This window comes from Archocentrus centrarchus, unplaced genomic scaffold, assembly GCF_007364275.1.
Source record: "Archocentrus centrarchus isolate MPI-CPG fArcCen1 unplaced genomic scaffold, fArcCen1 scaffold_48_ctg1, whole genome shotgun sequence".
NCBI classification, from domain to species: domain Eukaryota; kingdom Metazoa; phylum Chordata; class Actinopteri; order Cichliformes; family Cichlidae; genus Archocentrus; species Archocentrus centrarchus.
Genome location: NW_022060272.1, coordinates 1,547,386 through 1,566,533, shown reverse-complemented (window position 1 = coordinate 1,566,533; position 19,148 = coordinate 1,547,386). Strand labels below are relative to the sequence as shown.

General features: G+C 39.3%; 1 protein-coding gene across 7 annotated transcripts in view; it reads right to left on the bottom strand.

Annotated features, from left to right (window-relative positions):
• ano1a (anoctamin 1, calcium activated chloride channel a) overlaps window positions 1-17,707 on the bottom strand; it is a 58,208-nt gene extending 40,501 nt beyond the window's left edge. For 2 of the 7 annotated variants that reach the window (XM_030725133.1, XM_030725137.1), the window contains exons 1-4: window positions 15,588-15,949; window positions 12,633-12,787; window positions 3,866-4,189; window positions 893-991 (exon numbers count right to left, since the gene is read on the bottom strand). In XM_030725133.1, the coding sequence (XP_030580993.1) occupies window positions 893-991; window positions 3,866-4,189; window positions 12,633-12,787; window positions 15,588-15,648 (639 nt within the window). In that variant the 5' untranslated portion in view covers window positions 15,649-15,949. Of the gene's footprint in view, window positions 1-892; window positions 992-3,865; window positions 4,190-12,632; window positions 12,788-15,587; window positions 15,953-15,995; window positions 16,013-17,627 lie in introns of those variants that run through there. The other 5 variants (XM_030725134.1, XM_030725138.1, XM_030725139.1 and 2 more) reach the window with 5 other exon arrangements.
• Between the last annotated feature and the right edge of the window lie 1,441 nt (window positions 17,708-19,148).

Here is a 19,148-nt window from a genome sequence, read left to right as displayed (position 1 = left end):
TCATTTACATCAAGAGTGTTGAAAGGTTTGGGTGTAGAAAACTTTAGTGTCTCTCTGTAGCTGTGTTCTTTCTAAATAGCATACACAATTACTCTGTCAGTTTATTAAACAGGCTTATGGTTGATATGAGTGATTTTACAATTAATTTACTTATGTACTGTAGTGATTATAAAAAAGTAGTTGATCAGTCTGTGGCACTGCTCAGGTGTTATGAGAGCCCAGGTTGCTCTGATAGTGGCCTTCAGCTCTTCTGAATTGTTGGCTCTGGTGTATCACATCTTCCTCTTCACAATAGCCCACAGATTTTCTATGGGGTTAAAGGTCAGGTGAGTTTGCTGGCCAATTAAGGACAGGGATACCATGGTCCTTAAACCAGGTACTGGTAGCTTTGGCACTGTGTGCAGGTGCCAAGTCCTGTTGGAAAGTGAAATCTGCATCTCCATAAAGTTGGTCAGCAGCAGGAAGCATGCAGTGCTCTAAAACTTCCTGGTAGACGGCCGCGTTGACCTCGGACCTCAGAAAACACAGTGGACCAACCGGAATTACTGATAAACTTTTTCATGATATTCTAATTTTATGACCAGCACCTATAGTCTAAATCATGACAGGATGTGATACATCGTCTCCGATGATGTGCAGTCAATAAAGTCAGTATTTTTGGACTGAGTCGGCTGATATTTTCTGTTTTGTGCCACTATCAGTTGCTTCTAATTCTGGAAATTACTTGTGAAATAGATGTGATAGTGAGGCTTGTTAAGTTTAAGCTATTACTACAAAATGATCTCCATGAGGTGTTCCAACCTTACTGAATGAAAGGACTGGGCAACAGTCACTGCACAGCACTGCATCTACATTAAGTATGAATTTGAGGACTGGAAAATGATTGGAGTACCTTCTTTGTTGGCATTTTGAGTTTCATGAACTCAGCCTCTCGACACAAAACGTTCCAGGGAGCGTGGATCTTCAAGAAGCCAATTCCAGGAATAGTACTCTGAAAAACAACAGAGGTTTGGATATTTAAATTGTATCAGTAAAATAAACTAAATTGAACATTCTAATGAATGTATCCGAAAAAATATAAAATAAATAAAATTAGCACATCTCACATCACCAAGTGCAGAAGGACAATGTCATGCACATTTGACTTGTTTCTTGGCAGACATCACTGTAAAAACATGCTTATATGTTTCTGCACGGAGCCTTTGTCAAACTTTATTCAGTTATACACATAAGGGAAGAGCTTATATCATTTTTATGTTTCCCATTATTTTAATGCACAGGGACCAATTACAAGTACAGAACTAAAATTGTAAGCAGTTATAAGGGGTCCAAGAAGCCTCATGCAATTCTGAACCAAACAAGCCCTGAGGTACCAAGATCTAAGGCAAGCGTATCCACATAACTCACACACCAATTACACTGATTGATGGGAAGCATCCTGATTCTCCACAGAGTGAATTTATATAGCTGCACGTTGACAGCAGCCACAATGTGATCTGTCCCGTGAATAATTAGACGTTCTCCTTCTTGAGTACATGTTGATTTTATCATCAAACATACCCCCAGGAAACTGTGTGGATTCACAGCAAAAACTTTGATTTCATTAAAATTTAAGTCTGAAACGTAAACGTCTTGATGAGCTACTGGGATTTAAACCTATGACAAAAATTTCCAACTTGCCAACTTGAGCTAATCCCAAGGACATGAAAGCCTAAAGATTGAGGATCCGAATCCAGCAACATTCATACAGCATACCAGCTGATCTATATGCAGAAGACACCAATATATTCAACACTTTGGCAAAATATTGTTTTGGGTAGAAAAGACAGTCATGCTTCAAAGAAAAGTAAATGTAAGACTTTACCGCTGCTCTAACAAAGTCAACAAACATTTAATTTGAAATACAGATTTTTGAAACATGATTATTTTTCTTGGTCATCTTCCTGACCTTCTTGCTTGGACATGGACAGAAAAATGATTCGTTTAAGTATTCACTTAATGCATTCTGGCCTGTGTTGACTTCATGAAGTGATGAAGGTTAAGCTTGACTGACAGAACGATCCATCATTCAAAGAACGCTGGAAAGCTGAATGATGAATGATGAAAGGTGTAATATTGGTGATTTTTTCTTTGGAAAATAATCAAAAAGTGTATTTAAGAAAAAAAAAATTAGCTGCAACCCTCAGAGGTGCAGTTACGTGCTAAATCACAGACTCATGATGAATAAATGTCTAAACTTCTCAAGTTACAATGATTTGTCCAAAAATAACACTTCTAGTAGAGAATATTTCCAGCATGCAAAATTCTGCATGACTTTAACAGACAGAAGTCCAAAGAATTATTTAACATCAATTTTGTCCGTCTGAGCTTAAAAAAAACCCCAAAAACAATTGATTTGCAAATTTATTCAGGAAATATGTGGATATCAAATATTTCAAGTTACTCACAAAAGTCTATTATAGTGCACCCTTGTGATCCCTTTTTTTAAACTGTGAGGGCCTGTTATAATGGCATGAAGATAACGTTCATGAATCATGGACAAAAATATTGATATTAAATATGATATTTAGGCTTAAATATGTATTACAGCACCACTGTTTGGCTGATCTGCACCAAATTTGGTGTCATGGTGGACAGTCATTTTTTCCTGAAATGTGTTTAAAACGCCAATGTGTTGCATCTACTGCTCACGTTGCAGCTTAAGAACTGCTTTCACAATAATAATAAAATCATTTTCTTCCTTTTTCCTTTTCTTCTTCTTATTATAACAACAATTTGAACTGCAAGCAATTATAAAGGAGCAGTCCCACACAATTCAGAACCAGAAACCCTTTGATCAAAGCACTTTCTCCATCTCCACACAATTCACACAGCAGTGTACACTGACTTACAGTATTCATGTTATCAACAGAAGATGACACTCCATATAATGCTGTCCATAATTTTCCCATACATCTTCAAGCCATTTATCGTGACATCTGATACAAGTCACTTCAGTTATTACACTGAGCTGCTAAAACCCTTTATCCACATTAAAAATGATGCTGCCTTAAGTGAAAGGTTTCACTCAGTTTTTAATGGATAATTCACTATATATAGATGCAGCCTCTCTCAATGTCTGTTCCACAGATAATGATGCCCCCTGACCCCCACCCCCCACTTTGAGCAATGGATAAACATGATATCATTGCTAAACATAAAAACTGAATTGTCCCTGTTGTGTTTCTCCTCTTTTTGGTTTTAGCCATAGCTGTCGCCACAGTTCAAGGACTGACAAAATCTGCCAATATAGTGTACATGATCACCATATATGCATAGTAAACATCAGGATGCTAGTAGTAAGCATGATAATATGCTGGGGGCATTTCACTCTCAAAATTTTAGGCTGTTTTTAGGCCTATATGTGTAATACATTCAGGACTTACTGTTTATACGAAGCACCATACTATCTGTACCCATGTGCACAAAATACTGAGCTTTTCTCACCTCAAGATAAACTGCTGAGTGCTTGATTAATGGTTAACACTGACACTTCCAAAGTACACCTGAGAAAAGTAACTTGCTAATAAAAGTAATTTAAAAAGTAATAGTTGAACTTGGGAAAATACATTAAATTCAAACCAGCCTAATTGTTTTGTATGTCCTGAATCAGTATGTCCAGTTTAAAGGTCGTAGGTTACGTTGGCAAATCAGTTCCCTTATTAATTTGGTGTAGGGATAAATGTGAGCTAAAAATCAAGCATGGTTTGATTTATGTTACAATTAAATAATCTGACCTTTGCAAAATGTCTTCATTGTTAAGTTATCCAAGTAAACAATTCCCCTCACCACAAAACTCTTACTCTACCCCCCCAAACACTCTCACCTTCTCATCCTTTTCCAGCTCTAGTCCGGTCTTCCGGAGGTTTTCCTCAAACTCGTCCCGCTTAAAGCGCTCATCATCCTCATGACAGTCAGTCTGATGCTCCTGTGCAGCAACCTCTGGGTCTTCTCTTGGCTGCAGCGGAGCTCTGCTGCTTCTCATTCTCGGGCAAAGTCGTTGTATGCAGTTGGCACCAGACTTCGATGAGCGCGTTTGTGCGCTGCCAGACTTTTGGATCTGGTAGGTCAGAACATAGTCCACACGGCGCTGCCCATCAGAGAAGTACGAGCCTAGCTGTACTTCATCTGTGCAGAGATCTTTACTTTGCTAGAAGCAAGAGAGTATCACTGATTACTGTGCTTGTATGTATGTATGCAACAAAACAATTATACATAAAAAATATGAACAAAACTATAACACACTCAAAAATGAATCAATAAATAATCATACCTTTCTTAAACCCACACCCATAAGAAGAAACAGCACCATTCTGCACACACCAATGTTTCATTTTCTTTCGCTACAGTCTTCCTAATTTCTCAAGCCTTGTTTGATTTGCCAGTTGTGGGCAGAGACAGATCAGGGGGAAAAATCTTTTGGCTGAAGCTGGCCCACCAAACCTCATCTAGATATGTGCTATAATATACAGCCATTTAAGAATCACAGTGTAAACACAGGATGTATTAACTGTATTTGTAGAATACCAACTGCAATGACTGTAATATCATGTATCTGTATATCTGTAATTCTTACTGTGATTTTATCTGTTGATAATTTTACTTCCATTTTTTTTCTATTTTAATCTTATGTATTTTTAATTTAAAATCTTACTTTAATCTTATTTTCTGTACTAGGCTTATTTAGTTCATTATTCAAGTCTTGTTTTCTGAAGCTTTGTATATGTTCTGCAGGGTCCAGGTATGGCCTCATGCTACCAGTAGTGACACTGACCCTAGCCACATGCACACCACAGTCAGAAAAGATGAGGAAGGAACCATGTCAGTGGCCTCAACCCGTAAAACCATTCCTGTTTGCCCCTCTAGTGCACCTGTTGGTTAATTTCATTAACACCAAAGCAGCTGAAACTGATTAACAACCCCCTCTGCTACTTAACGGACCGGATCAATATCCCAGAAGTTTCACTGACTTGGTGCAGAACTGATTAAAAAGTGTTCCTTTGTTTCCTTTTAAGCAGTATGAGGCAGTTAGAAGGCACTCCTCTGACTCAAATGCCTCCACATCAAAAGGGCTCATCTGTTGGCTTTGAGACAGGCTTGTATGAAAGAAGGTGAATTTTCATACAATTTGTGGTAAAATGATGGCTGTAGAGTGAAAATTGGTTGAAGATACATTTTGAATAGTGCCTTTTCCCCACTGTCAGTTAATTAGCCCACTCTAGCGTTCTCATTCAGTTGAACTATACATTAGTAAGTGTCGCTCAGTTGAGACGGTCATTTCATTTGCATCATGCAAATGTTTTATATGAATAAGAAGAATAATAAACAATATTTATAAAATATACTGGGATTGTTTGTTTTGCAACAATCCCACCAATAATTGAAAAATGCATTTCATGCTGAAAATACATCAGTACTTAAAGGTTTTGCCTGCAGTGCTGTTACACCCCCCCTCAGTATGCTGTTATTGTCTTGTTGTTATTCTCATTAACCTGCTCTCCTTTCTGATTTATTCTCAGTGGTGATTGGTTGCAGAAGGCTCATTGCATGCATGTAAAGCCAGAGAAGGCAGAGCATGGCAGCTGGGGGTTGGCGGTGTTTTCCCGCTCACTTCTGTCATTAGCTTTCTGTTGTTTTTGCAGTTCAAATTATTAATTATGAGTTGAGTTGGGAGTTTACACCAGTCCTGTTTTCAGTTTTGGTTCTATTAGTTCTGCTGACCAACATTAGTTTAGCGAGAAGCTGGAATCTGACTGTGTTTTCTTCCTCTCCCATCACCTTTATTTCTGTTTGTCCTTGTAAGCAACTGTATTCTCATTATTTAAATCTTGTTGAACTATAGCAGCATGAGTTAAACCCATGGCTCAAATGGAACCTAAGGGCTCCAAATGCCTAGAATTCCTTGAATTGCCTAAAACTTAATTTGTGGAACCATTTTACCTTCACTGCATCATAAAAATATCAAGCAGCTAAAGTACTGGAATCTGAATATTATAAATTACTAAAATCTGAACTGGATTTGCTGAAATTCAAAAATATGGAAATAATGCATCATTGCCAGCTCAAACGCAACAAAATCAAAAAGGCCTTGGTCCTAAATGGTTTTATATGCATGGAGCTTAATGGCATTACCTTAAGAAAAGTTAAATGAACATAATGAACAATGAGGATAAATAAATGGGAAATAACACAAATTTAAAAAATGGTTAATTAAAAGTGAAAAGGGTGATTAATTGAGAAAAAGACAATTTCAAAGTAAATAAAAATTATTTTAAAACGTACTGAAAAACTCAATGGGAGAGGACATTTTTAAGTAGCTACAGATTTTAATATTAGAATAATGTGGTAAAAAAAAAAAAAAACACGTGGAGAGGGTGAAGAAGGTGAAAACACTGCATGAGAGGCAGATTGCCTGTGAGGCAGGTGAGGACTGTGTGTGTTGGAGGAGAGCTGAGAGATTACCAAATAAAGGGCTGGTTACTTTTTAGGTCACACAGGTGTACCCAATAGAATAGCATATATACCTAATAAAGTGGCCACATACCACTAAAAAAAAAAAAAAAAAAAAAAAAAAAAAAAAAATCAGTCAGAGTTGATAATCTTGATAAATGGATGGGTTTTTCAGGTGTGGGTGTGAGAGTGTATGATTGTCTGTCTCTGTGCTCTGGCCACAGTTAAATTAGCAGTCTGAAATGCAATCCAGCAGAAACAGACCCGACAACCCGCCAATTAGAAGCAGTTTGTTTTGGATTGCTGGCCACAGAAACAGCTTTTTTCTCATTGGTGGCAGTGTTGGATTCTCTCCCTACATGGGAGACAAAGAAATGCACAGAAAGCCCAATAAGGCCATAAAATAAAAGGCAATAATAAAGAGCTGGATCACTATAATGAATGCTTATTTTAGTACCTTTAGTACCTTTTCTGACATGTACTGGGATTGTTTGCTTCACAGTAAAAAGGTTTCAAATGAATTTGTAAATATTTGCATTCTGCATCGAAGGTTTTTGGGGTGAGAGTGCAGAGAAAATGTTTGTTCTCAGGAATTCTGCAGTGATGTGGCGATAAATCGGCATGTAAAAAAAAGAAAAGAAAAGAAAGAAAGAAAACACAAACAAAGATGGAGACTGATAGGTGCCATGAGAGCACTGGGAGATAAGTCCACTTATTTTTGGAACAGCATACAGTAGAGTGCAAAACTCTTGAGCCACCTCTTGTTTCTTTGCTTCCAAGGAGCCATACTCTGTTAAAATTTTTAAAGTGCTCTTGAGCAATAGCTTTCTGAGGGTCTTTCAAGGTTCTTTGGACATTGGCTGCTTTTTCACTCTTTCAGTTCATGTATCTGACCATTCCTCTGAAAATGGTCAGTTCATGTATCTGACCATTTTCAGAGGAATGTTTTTTTTGATTGTTAAATCACTTTCACCAATCACCAATTTTAAATTGTATCTTTAGGCACTTTGTCACTAACAGCCAGACACAAAAACACAATTTGTTCCCATTTCTTTAGTTGAATCTATAATAAATACACAGTTTGACAGACACGATTCTAAAAGAGCTATTAGCTGAAAATTTGCCTATCTTACAATGCTGTGCAGTGTTTTCTTAAAAAAATTGGAGAAAACATCATAACATAATATAATGACATGACTTATTGGTAATGATACCAAACACACTGCCAGTGCAGAAAAGCATTGTGGGATCATCTTGACAGAGGACAGAATATATAGTAGAAATATCCAATGAAGAGCTTTGAGTGTTCCTCAGGAAGCCTGGAGAACTATTCCTTAAATGAATGAAGAGAAAGCTTCCCTGAGAGAGTTCAGACTGTGTTGAAGAGTAAAGATGGTTCACACCAGATAATGACTTTCAACCTTGTTAGAATTCTACAAACTCAGTTTTTGCCTCATATGCAACATTTCAATAAATCGATACACCGACTGCCCATTTTCTGAGCATCATGGTGGCTCAAGACTTTTGCATATTACTAGATGGAGAGAATGCAATAGACTAGAAGAACAGAACTAGCTAGATAGATAGATGTGAATATAATAGTATAGTATACATAGTATATGAGGATTTATTCAATTCAATTCAATTTTATTTATATAGCCCCAAATCACAACAAACTGTCGCCTCAAGGCGCTTTGTATTGTGGGTAAAGACCCTACAATAATACAGAGAAAACCCAACAGTCAAAACGACCCCCTATGAGCAGCACTTGGTGACAGTGGAAAGGAAAAACTCCCTTTTAACAGGAAGAATCCTCCAGCAGAACCAGGCTCAGGGAGGGGGGGGTCATCTGCCGCGACCGGTTGGGCTGAGGGGAGAGAAAGACATGCTGTGGAAGAGAGCCAGAGATTAATATCAATTAATGATTAAATGCAGAGTGGAGTATAAACAAAGTAAATAAGGTGAATGAGAAATAGTGCATTATGTGAACCCCCCAGCAGACTAGGCCTATAGCAGCATAACTAAGGGATGGTTCAGGGTCACCTGATCCAGCCCTAACTATAAGCTTTATCATAAAGGAAAGTTTTAAGCCTAATCTTAAAAATAGAGAGGGTGTCTGTCTCCCGAATACAAGCTGGAAGCTGGTTCCACAGAAGAGGGGCCTGAAAGCTGAAGGCTCTGCCTCCCATTCTACTCTTAAGTATCCTAGGAACCACAAGTAAGCCAGCAGTCTGAGAGCGAAGTGCTCTGTTGGGGTGATATGGTACTATGAGGTCTTTGAGATGAGATGGGGCCTGATTATTCAAGACCTTGTATGTGAGGAGAAGGATTTTAAATGCTATTCTAGATTTAACAGGGAGCCAATGAAGAGAAGCCAATATGGGAGAAATCTGCTCTCTCTTTCTAGTCCCTGTCAGTACTCTAGCTGCAGCATTTTGGATCAGCTGAAGGCTTTTCAGGGAGCTTTTAGGACAGCCTGATAATAATGAATTACAATAATCCAGCCTAGAAGTAATAAATGCATGAATGAGCTTTTCAGCATCACTCTGAGAAAGGATGTTTCTAATTTTAGAAATATTGCGCAAATGCAAAAAAGCGGTCCTACATATTTGTTTAATGTTTAATTTATGATGATATTAAAATGAACCAATATCAATAATTTTATATTGACATGTAATTGTCCTTTGTATCAGCATGTAAACATCAGACAAGTCAGCTGTCAAACTCTGGCTGTATACATGGAGACTGCCTTCATGTCTGCAGGTCAACAATGAATCACAAAACTAACAAAAACACAAAGATGGAGACTGACAGGTTTATCAGGTGAAGCACTGACAAACCTTCCTCTTTGCAGCCACTACACTGCACAGCAACAGTGTGCATGTCTATGATAGGAAGCATCATTGGGGCTGGTGGACACACAGAATGATTAAGCACATGCACGCTCACACGCACAGATGCTCACCACTTTTAACAGGAAGTAGTCATAGCTGCATAGGGCAGAGGTTGCTTCTCTGAGGGCCCATGAGGATGTAGTGGTGTATGCATCACTTACCAATATCTTTTCTCACTAAGCCACCAGGAAATGTGGTTCTCCTCTCCCCAAAGGTTCAACATATTCATAGCCACCCACCCCCACATACATACATACACATTTCTGAGACATAATAAGTGCAAAATGAAAGAATGAGACAGCCAAGTGGGTTTTTTTTCCAAGTCAATGTTTTTGTCTCCTTGTTAATTAGTGTAATTAAAGAATTCAGTAGCAAAGTTCAGCTGTTAAATAGCACTCCATTGTGTTGAATCCACTGCTGTGCTGAGCTATAGATGAAACATGTACACAGACTGCAAGATATTCTCCTGCATATATATCAGCAATCAGTGGCTGCAGGCCAGCTGGAAGATTTTAAAATGAGGTGCAACCCTACTGACTACTTTTAGTTTTGTTTTAGCACAGTTTTCATGATTGCAGCACGGTCATCTTGATAACAGCATTATGAAACTAAAAACGCCCAGGAAAAAAAAATATTGACTGAGATTCTCATAATTCATTCATAAAAAGGGCTAAATAAACATTTACAATATTACTTAATATTTACTGTTAGGTGATAGTGATGAGAGTAGTTTTTTAGAATCATTTCTTTAGCAAAAGAAGTAAGAAAGTACTTACTACCTCACTATACATTAAACTGCATTATTGGCAAACTGTGCATAAATGATCAAAAGTAATTATTCTGCTGAAAAATATTCCACATCAGTATGATATACAAAGGTATTACTTTTGATGGTTAAGCTTGAGCTCATTTGAAATACTTCATAATCACAGTAATGTGTTTGTAGCAGCTGTCCTTTGACGACCATGTCTCTGAAAAACAGGTCTACAGCTTGATTTTTAAAATTATATATTATAATATATTAATAAAGAAAATCAGAGTTGAAGTGAAAAGTTTCAACACTGTGTGACTTGGTTAACTGTATGTAGCTACAGGGGCATTCAAAATATTAATGAAATACAAAGGTAGAGTATTAGGAAAACAGATGGTTACATTTTAAGCATTCATTCAACCAAATGATTTCTTAGAGAGGCTCATCTTAAAGTGCTGGCTGAGTTCAACTGGTTTTATTAAAGCAGACATCGCAGGAGCTGACATCCTTCATCATCTTCATCATCAATGCTGTCTTTGCTAACATGCTAAATGAGTTACTCCACACTGCATTCTAACTCCTCCACATCAAACATGTTGGCCAAGGTGGTTAGTAAGAGAAAACCTAAGTTACGATGTTAAATTACGGAAGCTCGTCTACTTGCTGAAGCCACCTCTGCTTCCACAAATGTGCAGATGGTAATTAACCTCAGAGCAATGAAAGTAGAGCCAGCAGCAGCTTGTATGGCACACTAATTTCCCATCACTTTGTCTTCAAACACCAGAAGTGTATCCACAATACACACAACCAACCAGGAAACAGCTGCTGGCCTCACAGCTTGACAAGAACAAGCCTGTGTTAATGGGACACTGTCATGTCCATGAAATCAAGATACACTACAGATTTCAGTACAATCAAAGGCAAGCATGTTTCCTGCAGCAACACCTAATGTGGCCACCAGATGGCAGTTATGTAAAAGATGGATGCAAATAGGTAAGCTTTATGACAGAGTATTGTTTGAGATGAAAGGAGAGGGAAGATTTTCACTTTTGTTTTAACTGATGTCCATCTTTAGATTTCACACCACGATACTGAGAGTTGGTATAAGGTGTATGGATGTTGTCGCTGCAAAGCATTTTCGTCTCGTTTTCATTTGTTGATGAAAGTGTCAATTAATTTCGTCATCGTTTTTATCCTTTTAGGTATTTTATTTTATATATATATATATATATATATATATATATATATATATATATGGAACGACAGGCCTCTACACGGCATGTACCATTGGCAGATAGAAGAAGTGGCTGACATAGAAAAATCCTACCAATGCCTGGACTACGCTGGACTAACAGACAGCACAGGGGCACTAATCATGGCAGCACAAGAGCAAGCTCTGAGTACAAGATCAACAGAGGGAGGGGTGTACCACACCAGGCAAGACCCCAGGTGCAGGCTGTGCAGAGATGCCCCTAAGACAATCCAGCACATAACAGCAGGGTGCAAGATGCTAGCGGGCAGGGCATACATGGAACACCATAACCAAGTGGCTGGCATAGTATACAGGAACATCTGTGCCGAGTATGACCTGGAAGTCCCAAGGTCAAAATGGGACACGCCCCCAAGGGTGGTTGAGAGCAACAAAGCTAAGATCCTGTGGGACTTCCAGATACAGACAGACAAACTTGTGGTGGCTAACCAACCGGACATCGTAGTGGTGGACAAAGGAAGAAAGTCATGGTGATAGATGTTGCAATACCAAGTGACGGGAACATCAAGAAGAAGGAACACGAGAAGCTTCACAACTACCAAGGGCTCAGAGAGGAGCTGGAAAGGATGTGGAAGATGAAGGTAACAGTTGTCCCCGTGGTAATCGGAACACTCGGGGCAGTGACCCCCAAACTGGGAGAGTGGCTCCAGCAGATTCCTGGAACAATATCAGAGATCTCTGTACAGAAGAGTGCAATACTGGGAACAGCTAAGATACTGCGCAGGACCCTCAAGCTCCCAGGCCTCTGGTAGAGGACCCGAGCTTGGAGGGCAAATAGACCGCCCGTAGGGGCGAGCTATATATATATATATATATATATATATATATATATATATATATATATATATATATATAAAAGAATAATCGCTTGTGTTTTAGCACTGAAACAATAACAGACCTCTTTGGTGATGTGTAGTGGGCACTGATCAATTGATCAGTTATTTTTTTACTCAATTTTTACTTGTTTTCTAGTCCAATGTGGCTTTTATGTTCACTGAAAGGTTTTTTTTTTTTTTGGTATTGTTTGTAAGGAATGAAGAAGTTCTAAGTAATTTCTTTGTTATAGTGACATAAATCATCACTGGATCCAGAAATAATTATGTCATATATGCAAATAAACCATACAGAAATTCACTGAACCATGCCTTCTGTAGCGCAATATGAACTGAACCCTGGAACTCTGTACAGTTACACCCCTCGTTTCTGGAGATCTATAAAACATACATACTCTGGACTCATTGCTCCTGGCTTTGTTGACAAAATCCACATCCAGGTTCTTCTCCACAGTAGTGACTGCCTCATAATCGGTGCTCCTCCTCATAGCTGCAGGATCCTCCTGCTGCAGGCTGCTTGAGTGTTCACAAGATGACAAAGGAGTAGAATCTGAAGAGAAAATCAGAAATGGATTAAGCACTCATGCTTTGAAATCAGAATCTTGCATCTGCTGCTGATGTCTGAATCAGTGAATCATGAAAAATCTGCCCCAGTAAACAATGAGGATGTAATGGTACGGTCCTATTGTACTATTACAATGGGACCATTACCTCAAGTTACTTATGTTTTCAAGTGGTCTCAGAAAACTTTGCTTTTATCTCACAGTTTACATTACACTGCTCATTTTCATTTCTGCATTGCCAACACCACCTCTATTCTCCAACACTTTCATCAAATCTCCATGTATCTGACACATTAATTAAAATATAAATGTATTTAATTATGTCAATATTTAATTCATTATTTTATGGTTCCTGTGCTGAAATAATTGAACCTGTCACTGTAACTCGTCAACAGACCCAACATCTGATTGGTTACCCTGCACAGATGCTCTGTCACAGTCAGCTCACTGCGGTGTGGACTTGGAGCAAGCATCCCAGAATGCATTTCAAACAAAAACTGCTGACGCTCGCCTCTCAGCGGGGGGTGGGGGGGGCAAACACAGGATATAATTCACGCGATATCTAAGACGTGATTTTTAGTTTATTTCAGTGTTTGATTTGTTTGGTTTGGCTGAGATTCAAGTTCAGCTTCTTAGCTGGTTAGTTTTGGTCAATTTTAATGTCCCACTGGAAAACGGTCAGTATATTTTGAACTAAATCATTTGCTCGTCTTTATTTCCTGATGTTCAGATTTATTATTCTTGTTTATTTTCAATTAAAACTAACATTAAAAATATCTTAATAAGAAGGAAAATGATAGCACGTTCAGTAGAAGCAGACACATCTGGATGTTGATGCCGTTCATGGATATCATGAAGAGTGATGTCAAACCTACTCCAGAAATGATTCAATTATGTTTTTAATATTTATTCAACTATATTCCACACACCAGCTCTCTGTATGAGTTCCTGAAGTCTACTAGAAGAAAAAAAAAAACATTTGATGTGTTTTTTCCTTCGATGAGCAGAATGATGTATGTGTGTTCCTGTATAATGTTTTTAATACCGTTGTGCAGTTTTGTTTTGTTTTTAAAACCTCTTTCCAGGTCAGTTCGTGTTTTTTACTTTTCCAAATAATTTCACATTAAGGGGCCTTGTTTACATGAACATTTTACTAGAGTGCTTATAAAAATGTATACACATTTTAAAAGAACACGGGAAATTAGGTCTATTGTGTTTCTCATTTTGATTGTAAATATTAATTATAAAAGGTTAAAAAGGCAGTTAAGTGCACAGCAAAGCCAGTCTGTGAGCTGTGTCCTCCTGTCAGAGATCTGGACTCCCGAGTGTACCTGCCAAGCAGGGAGTAGCAGGTATGCAAGTACATACATGGCATACTTGATACTGAGAAACGCCCACTGAAAGAACTGACTCCAGGCCAAAGCAAAAGCTTTGACTAGATCAGTGTTGGCGCTGCCTCTCACTTTAATGGGTGAGGTTGACAGATCAAATAAATTCATGATGCACCACAGCACAGGAAATAATTAAATATCTTTTGAAATAAGATGAATTGGTATATTAATGGTACGTTGAATTAATTTTATAAATTGTTTCCAGTTTTAATTATTTCATTTTGGCACTCCATATCAGAACTGTTAAAGTCTCGAGCTCTTAAGTCTGAGTCCAGAGAATTTCCCCCTTTTGCAGTTGATGTGATGATAGATTCAAATTACAGTCTATAAATAGAATTTTTGAATGTGTATGCACAGGAAACGGATCACTGTGGACACTGATTGTTTATTCAACTTCATGTAAAATTTTTGAGAAACGATGAACCCAAGCCAGCATCCCAGAAAAAAAAAAGGGCCGGGGGGGGGGGGGGGGGGGGGGGGGCTCAGACCAAAGATTCAAGTGTATTTCTTCATGACATCTTCATGACAACACTTGCTGCGGCTAACAGGAGTTTCTGAACAGCATTACATTAGATTAAGCATATATATATTTTTTAATCTAATTATTAATTATTTCACTATAATGAACAGATCTGTAAAGTTCTGATAAGTTTACCGTTTTGGCTCACAGCTTTCACATAACCTATTTTAAGCTGCCAGTAACAGCACACACATAAGAAGAGATCAACAGGTGCCGCGCGTAGCAGCACAGACTCATAAGGTGATTGCTTATTAATAGAGACATATATGATCCCGTACCTGTGAAATATTCAGGGCTGATACAGTAGCTGACAGTAATGAAAAGTCTTCAGGCAAGAAGATGGAGATCTGTGAACTGTATCTCCGGTCATACGTGTAGAAAACACCTTCCTATCATTTAAGGGTAACTGTGCCATGTTCACGCACTGACCTGTACAAGCACACCAGGGAGCTATTTGTATAATTCTGTTATTCCATCAACCCAGAACACCTGCGGGCTAAATCAGAGCAAATCAAAATGACATATAGTTTATTAGCACATTAGAAAATCTGAACTGTGCTTTTAAAGCTCAAAACTGGCAGAATAATAGGAAATCGTGTCCGTGCCGGCGGGCCTGCGTGCACGTTAAAATGGACATCAAGTGTACAGCAGTCAGACCGTCAGCATCTTCATCCAACAGGCTCATTAGACGAATCCGGTGTAGCACCTCCATTTAAACAAGTGGTGCAGTATCAGCGCGCCTGTGTGCCTTCAATCTACAGCCACGATACCGCTAAAGCCACCAAAAGGACTTAAATGTCATCTCCAGAGCTTCATTTTATCGTCGTCGTCAAACTCATCATTCCACATTCCCAGGGAACATCTAAAATCTCTTACCGAGCTCCAATGCGCTATCACTGTGGTCCAAGCTATCGGTCTGCTTCTCCTGACGCTCCATTGGATTTATGAAGGCGCTCGGGGTTCCCAGAGAGATCCCTACAATCTATCCAGCCACCGCTCTCCGCTGCTGTATCTGCGCCTCACGGCCGCCCGCGCTGTTGCATGGAAACGCCGGACGTAGAGCTACCAATCATCCGTCCCTCGGAAAACGCGCAGTTGTCCGCAAACAGTTTTCTGCCCAAAGTGTTCAAAAGAAGCGGCCGCCTCACAGAGGAAACTGGAGGTGCTCAGTGGAGCCTGTACAGATGACAGCTGTCAGAATGACTCTACCCCGTGCTGTGTGTTACACAGCCTCTCGTATTTGTGAAGATGTCCATTGGATCAGTGTAGTAAGCGAGCTCCTACCAGACAGCAGAGCGACACCGCGGGACGCGCAGGGAAAACCGGGCTGAAAGCGCCAGAAACGTGTTGCATTCATTCCCAAAGGAAAACGGGGAAAGTTTCAACCACGATTGGTAATTTTAAGTATTTGAAAAAAAAGAAAACCTTAATTAGCATTTTTTAAATATTTTAAATTCTATATTTATTTTATTATTTTGTTTACAACAGCTATGGTGGTTAATAGCTTTAGAGTAAGGGGAGCCCCTAGTCCCTTTATACCCATCAGTCAAGATGAAGAAGGGAGAAAAAATATTTAATCTACTGCACAATATTTAAAAAAAAGCTAAATTGCCAAGCTCTCAAATTTTACGAGCTAGAATTATGACTGTTGTTGCCATTATTATAATTAAAGAGCGCGCGCAGTAACAGTATAAGAGGTGAGAAAGATCTTTAAAAGAAAAATGTGCACGTACAGAAGATGTAAACAGGTTAGACTGTGGAAACAGCGGTCTCTTGTAAAAACTGACCCTGTACCACATTCCTCCTTTTTGGTAGACACAAATATGTGTGTCAAACATTTCAAATGTGCATTCGCAATTTGATTGATTTGTTTATTTGGTTTAGCATGCCTTACAAACAAGATTATATAAACTTGGCGTAAAAAAACAGGATTGCACAAAGAAGCGTGAACCCTTGTTTCCATTGTGGTCCCAGAGGCCTACCACAAACAGCCCTGCAAGCAAAACAGTAAGGGAATGCTGTGGGAGCTCAGGGATTGTTTCAACTATGGAAGTTATGAGCATTGTTATTTCCTGTCGAACGCGAACGCAGCATTGTGCTGGCGCTCGAGCATCACCGCGCGGCTGCTGCCGCCTAGCCGAGCTGGAGTCTGTGAGTGGGGGGCGAGATGAGCGTTAAGCTGAAACGGCAGTGTATCACAGACGCAAGACACAAATCCACGAGCGCAGGACGCAGTTAACCCTGAACGAACGCAAACGCCGCAGCGGTCTGACGCACTGGTCTGATTTAAAAGAGCTGCTTCGATGGATTTCGTTTAATTTCACCAGTACGCTCGCGCTCTTCTACGTGCCACAAATAACAGCACCTCAGTTTCCTTTATCTCCACAACCATCTGTTACACTTCAGTTTGTCTGCTTTCCGCGCTGAAGACCGGCTGGATGAGAAACTATTCCGGGCATAGTTTTCCCCCCACGGGAAACTATTCCAACTTGCCAGCCTTCTTTGAATGCCTTCTGGAGAGTTTGCACCCCGGTGTGAAATGAATAATGAAGTCTGTACTCCTGAAGACTGTAAATGACGCATATTTACTACTTTTACAATTCATGGACCAAACAGTTCTAAACTCCTCTCCTGGCGTAGTCCAGCAGTCGTTCAAACATGAGTCTCGGACATTCAAGTGAACGTGGAAAGGAAAGCATGCATCTCCTCGTTTGACTCAAAACAGACAATTAATGTATGGTTTTTAAAGTGCAGAAAAGACAGTGAAAGCTCAGCTATCATATCCTGTGTAGCCACAGGATGAAATAATCACGTTAAGCTGGATTCTACACGAAGAATAAACAAAATAGGAGTCAGCAAATGCGCATTTTATACCAATTTAAAGAAAAACTGGCTCATAATTATGATAGTATGTACCTGTTTCCCTGGCGTTAGAGAGCGACGTTTGGTAGAAGGTAAATGTAACTACTGACAAAGTAGTACTTCCCACTCACCTGTGCACCCAGGGTGGAGGAGGAAGTACTTCTGGTCTCCTAAGGTAAAGACTCTCCTCCCACAAAAAAACTAAGTCAGGTAAGGTGTGTAACGTGACAGCGTACAAGCTGAGTGGCGAGAAGCCGAGAGAGTACATATTCCAAAGCAAATAAAACGTACATCCTGTCACTGGCAGGTTGATAGATGTGATAGCATTAATTTTTTTTATTAAACATGGATGGAGAGAGGCAAAGTGATGTCAGAAATGCAGATAGGGAGCTACTCAGGAGAGACAGACATTCCTAAACAGGCATGTTTAGACTTGCAGTAGACTTTTAGGTAGTTTTCCTGATCTAAAACACACCCCCACCTCTGACCTCATCTATAGGGACAGAAACCAGGCAGCGTACAGTGCACAGCAGAGAAGAATCAAACAACAGTCAGGACCCCACCTTAAACATTTTCCTGCCAGACGTTTGATCAGCCTTTATATTTCCCTATTCAAAGTGCAGCTCAGTGCGCGTGCTGCCATCCTTGTAGTTTTCCTGTTTACAACGGGAAGGGATACTGATGCAGTACAAATGCTAAATTATACTTATTCTTGGTGGAGCTGTGTTTTCAGATAGATCTAACTACAACAGGATATATGTCACAATTACAGAAATTCAATTTATATTTAATAACAAAATGCTCCATAACAGCAGCAAATTCACCAAACAAAGGCATAAAATATCTCTGGGGCAAGAAAAGTCTGCAAAGGTGGTGCCCTGTTCTCCTGTCCTGATGGAATCCCTCATATTGAGAGGGTGTGATACAGCACTGAAAAATGCTTGTGCCCTCCATTTAAGACAAAGCTATGTCAAATCATTTGCCTATCATAACCGTATAACCTTTTAGGTCTGCGTGTTGCTTCACCTGTAATACTGATTGGAACATCAGTAGATGCTTATAGATGTTGGAGTAGCAGTATTCCCAGCAGGACCAGTAGCAGTGGAGCAGCAACAGTGGTAGCAGTACCATTAGCAGTAGTATTTACAGTAATTGCAGTAATACCTTGTCTGTGTGTAAATGGTTGAACTGTAGCTTTTTTCCCCCCTGTAATAGAAAAACATGTTTTGTTTATCATTTGAATAGACATGTAGAAGAAGGAGCTGGTGTGGTGCGATTTAAAGTGTGGATTTTTACATAGATTTGCTTTCAGGAGGGAAAAGCCCTTAGTTCTGTAGGGGGGATGTGCCAGTGTGAATAGGTGTGTGCTGCTGCTAACCTGCATGTATCCATGAATAAATGCATACAAATGAATTCATACACTGTTGGTAAAAATACAGTTGTTTAATGAAACAGTGTATTTCAGAACATAACTAAACCTGACCTGTGTGGTTTTAACGACAGTTTCAGTGCTTTAACCTGTTTGCTGCCAAATCCAAGCCTTTCCAGTGGTGGTTTCAGAGCAGGCCATGGTAA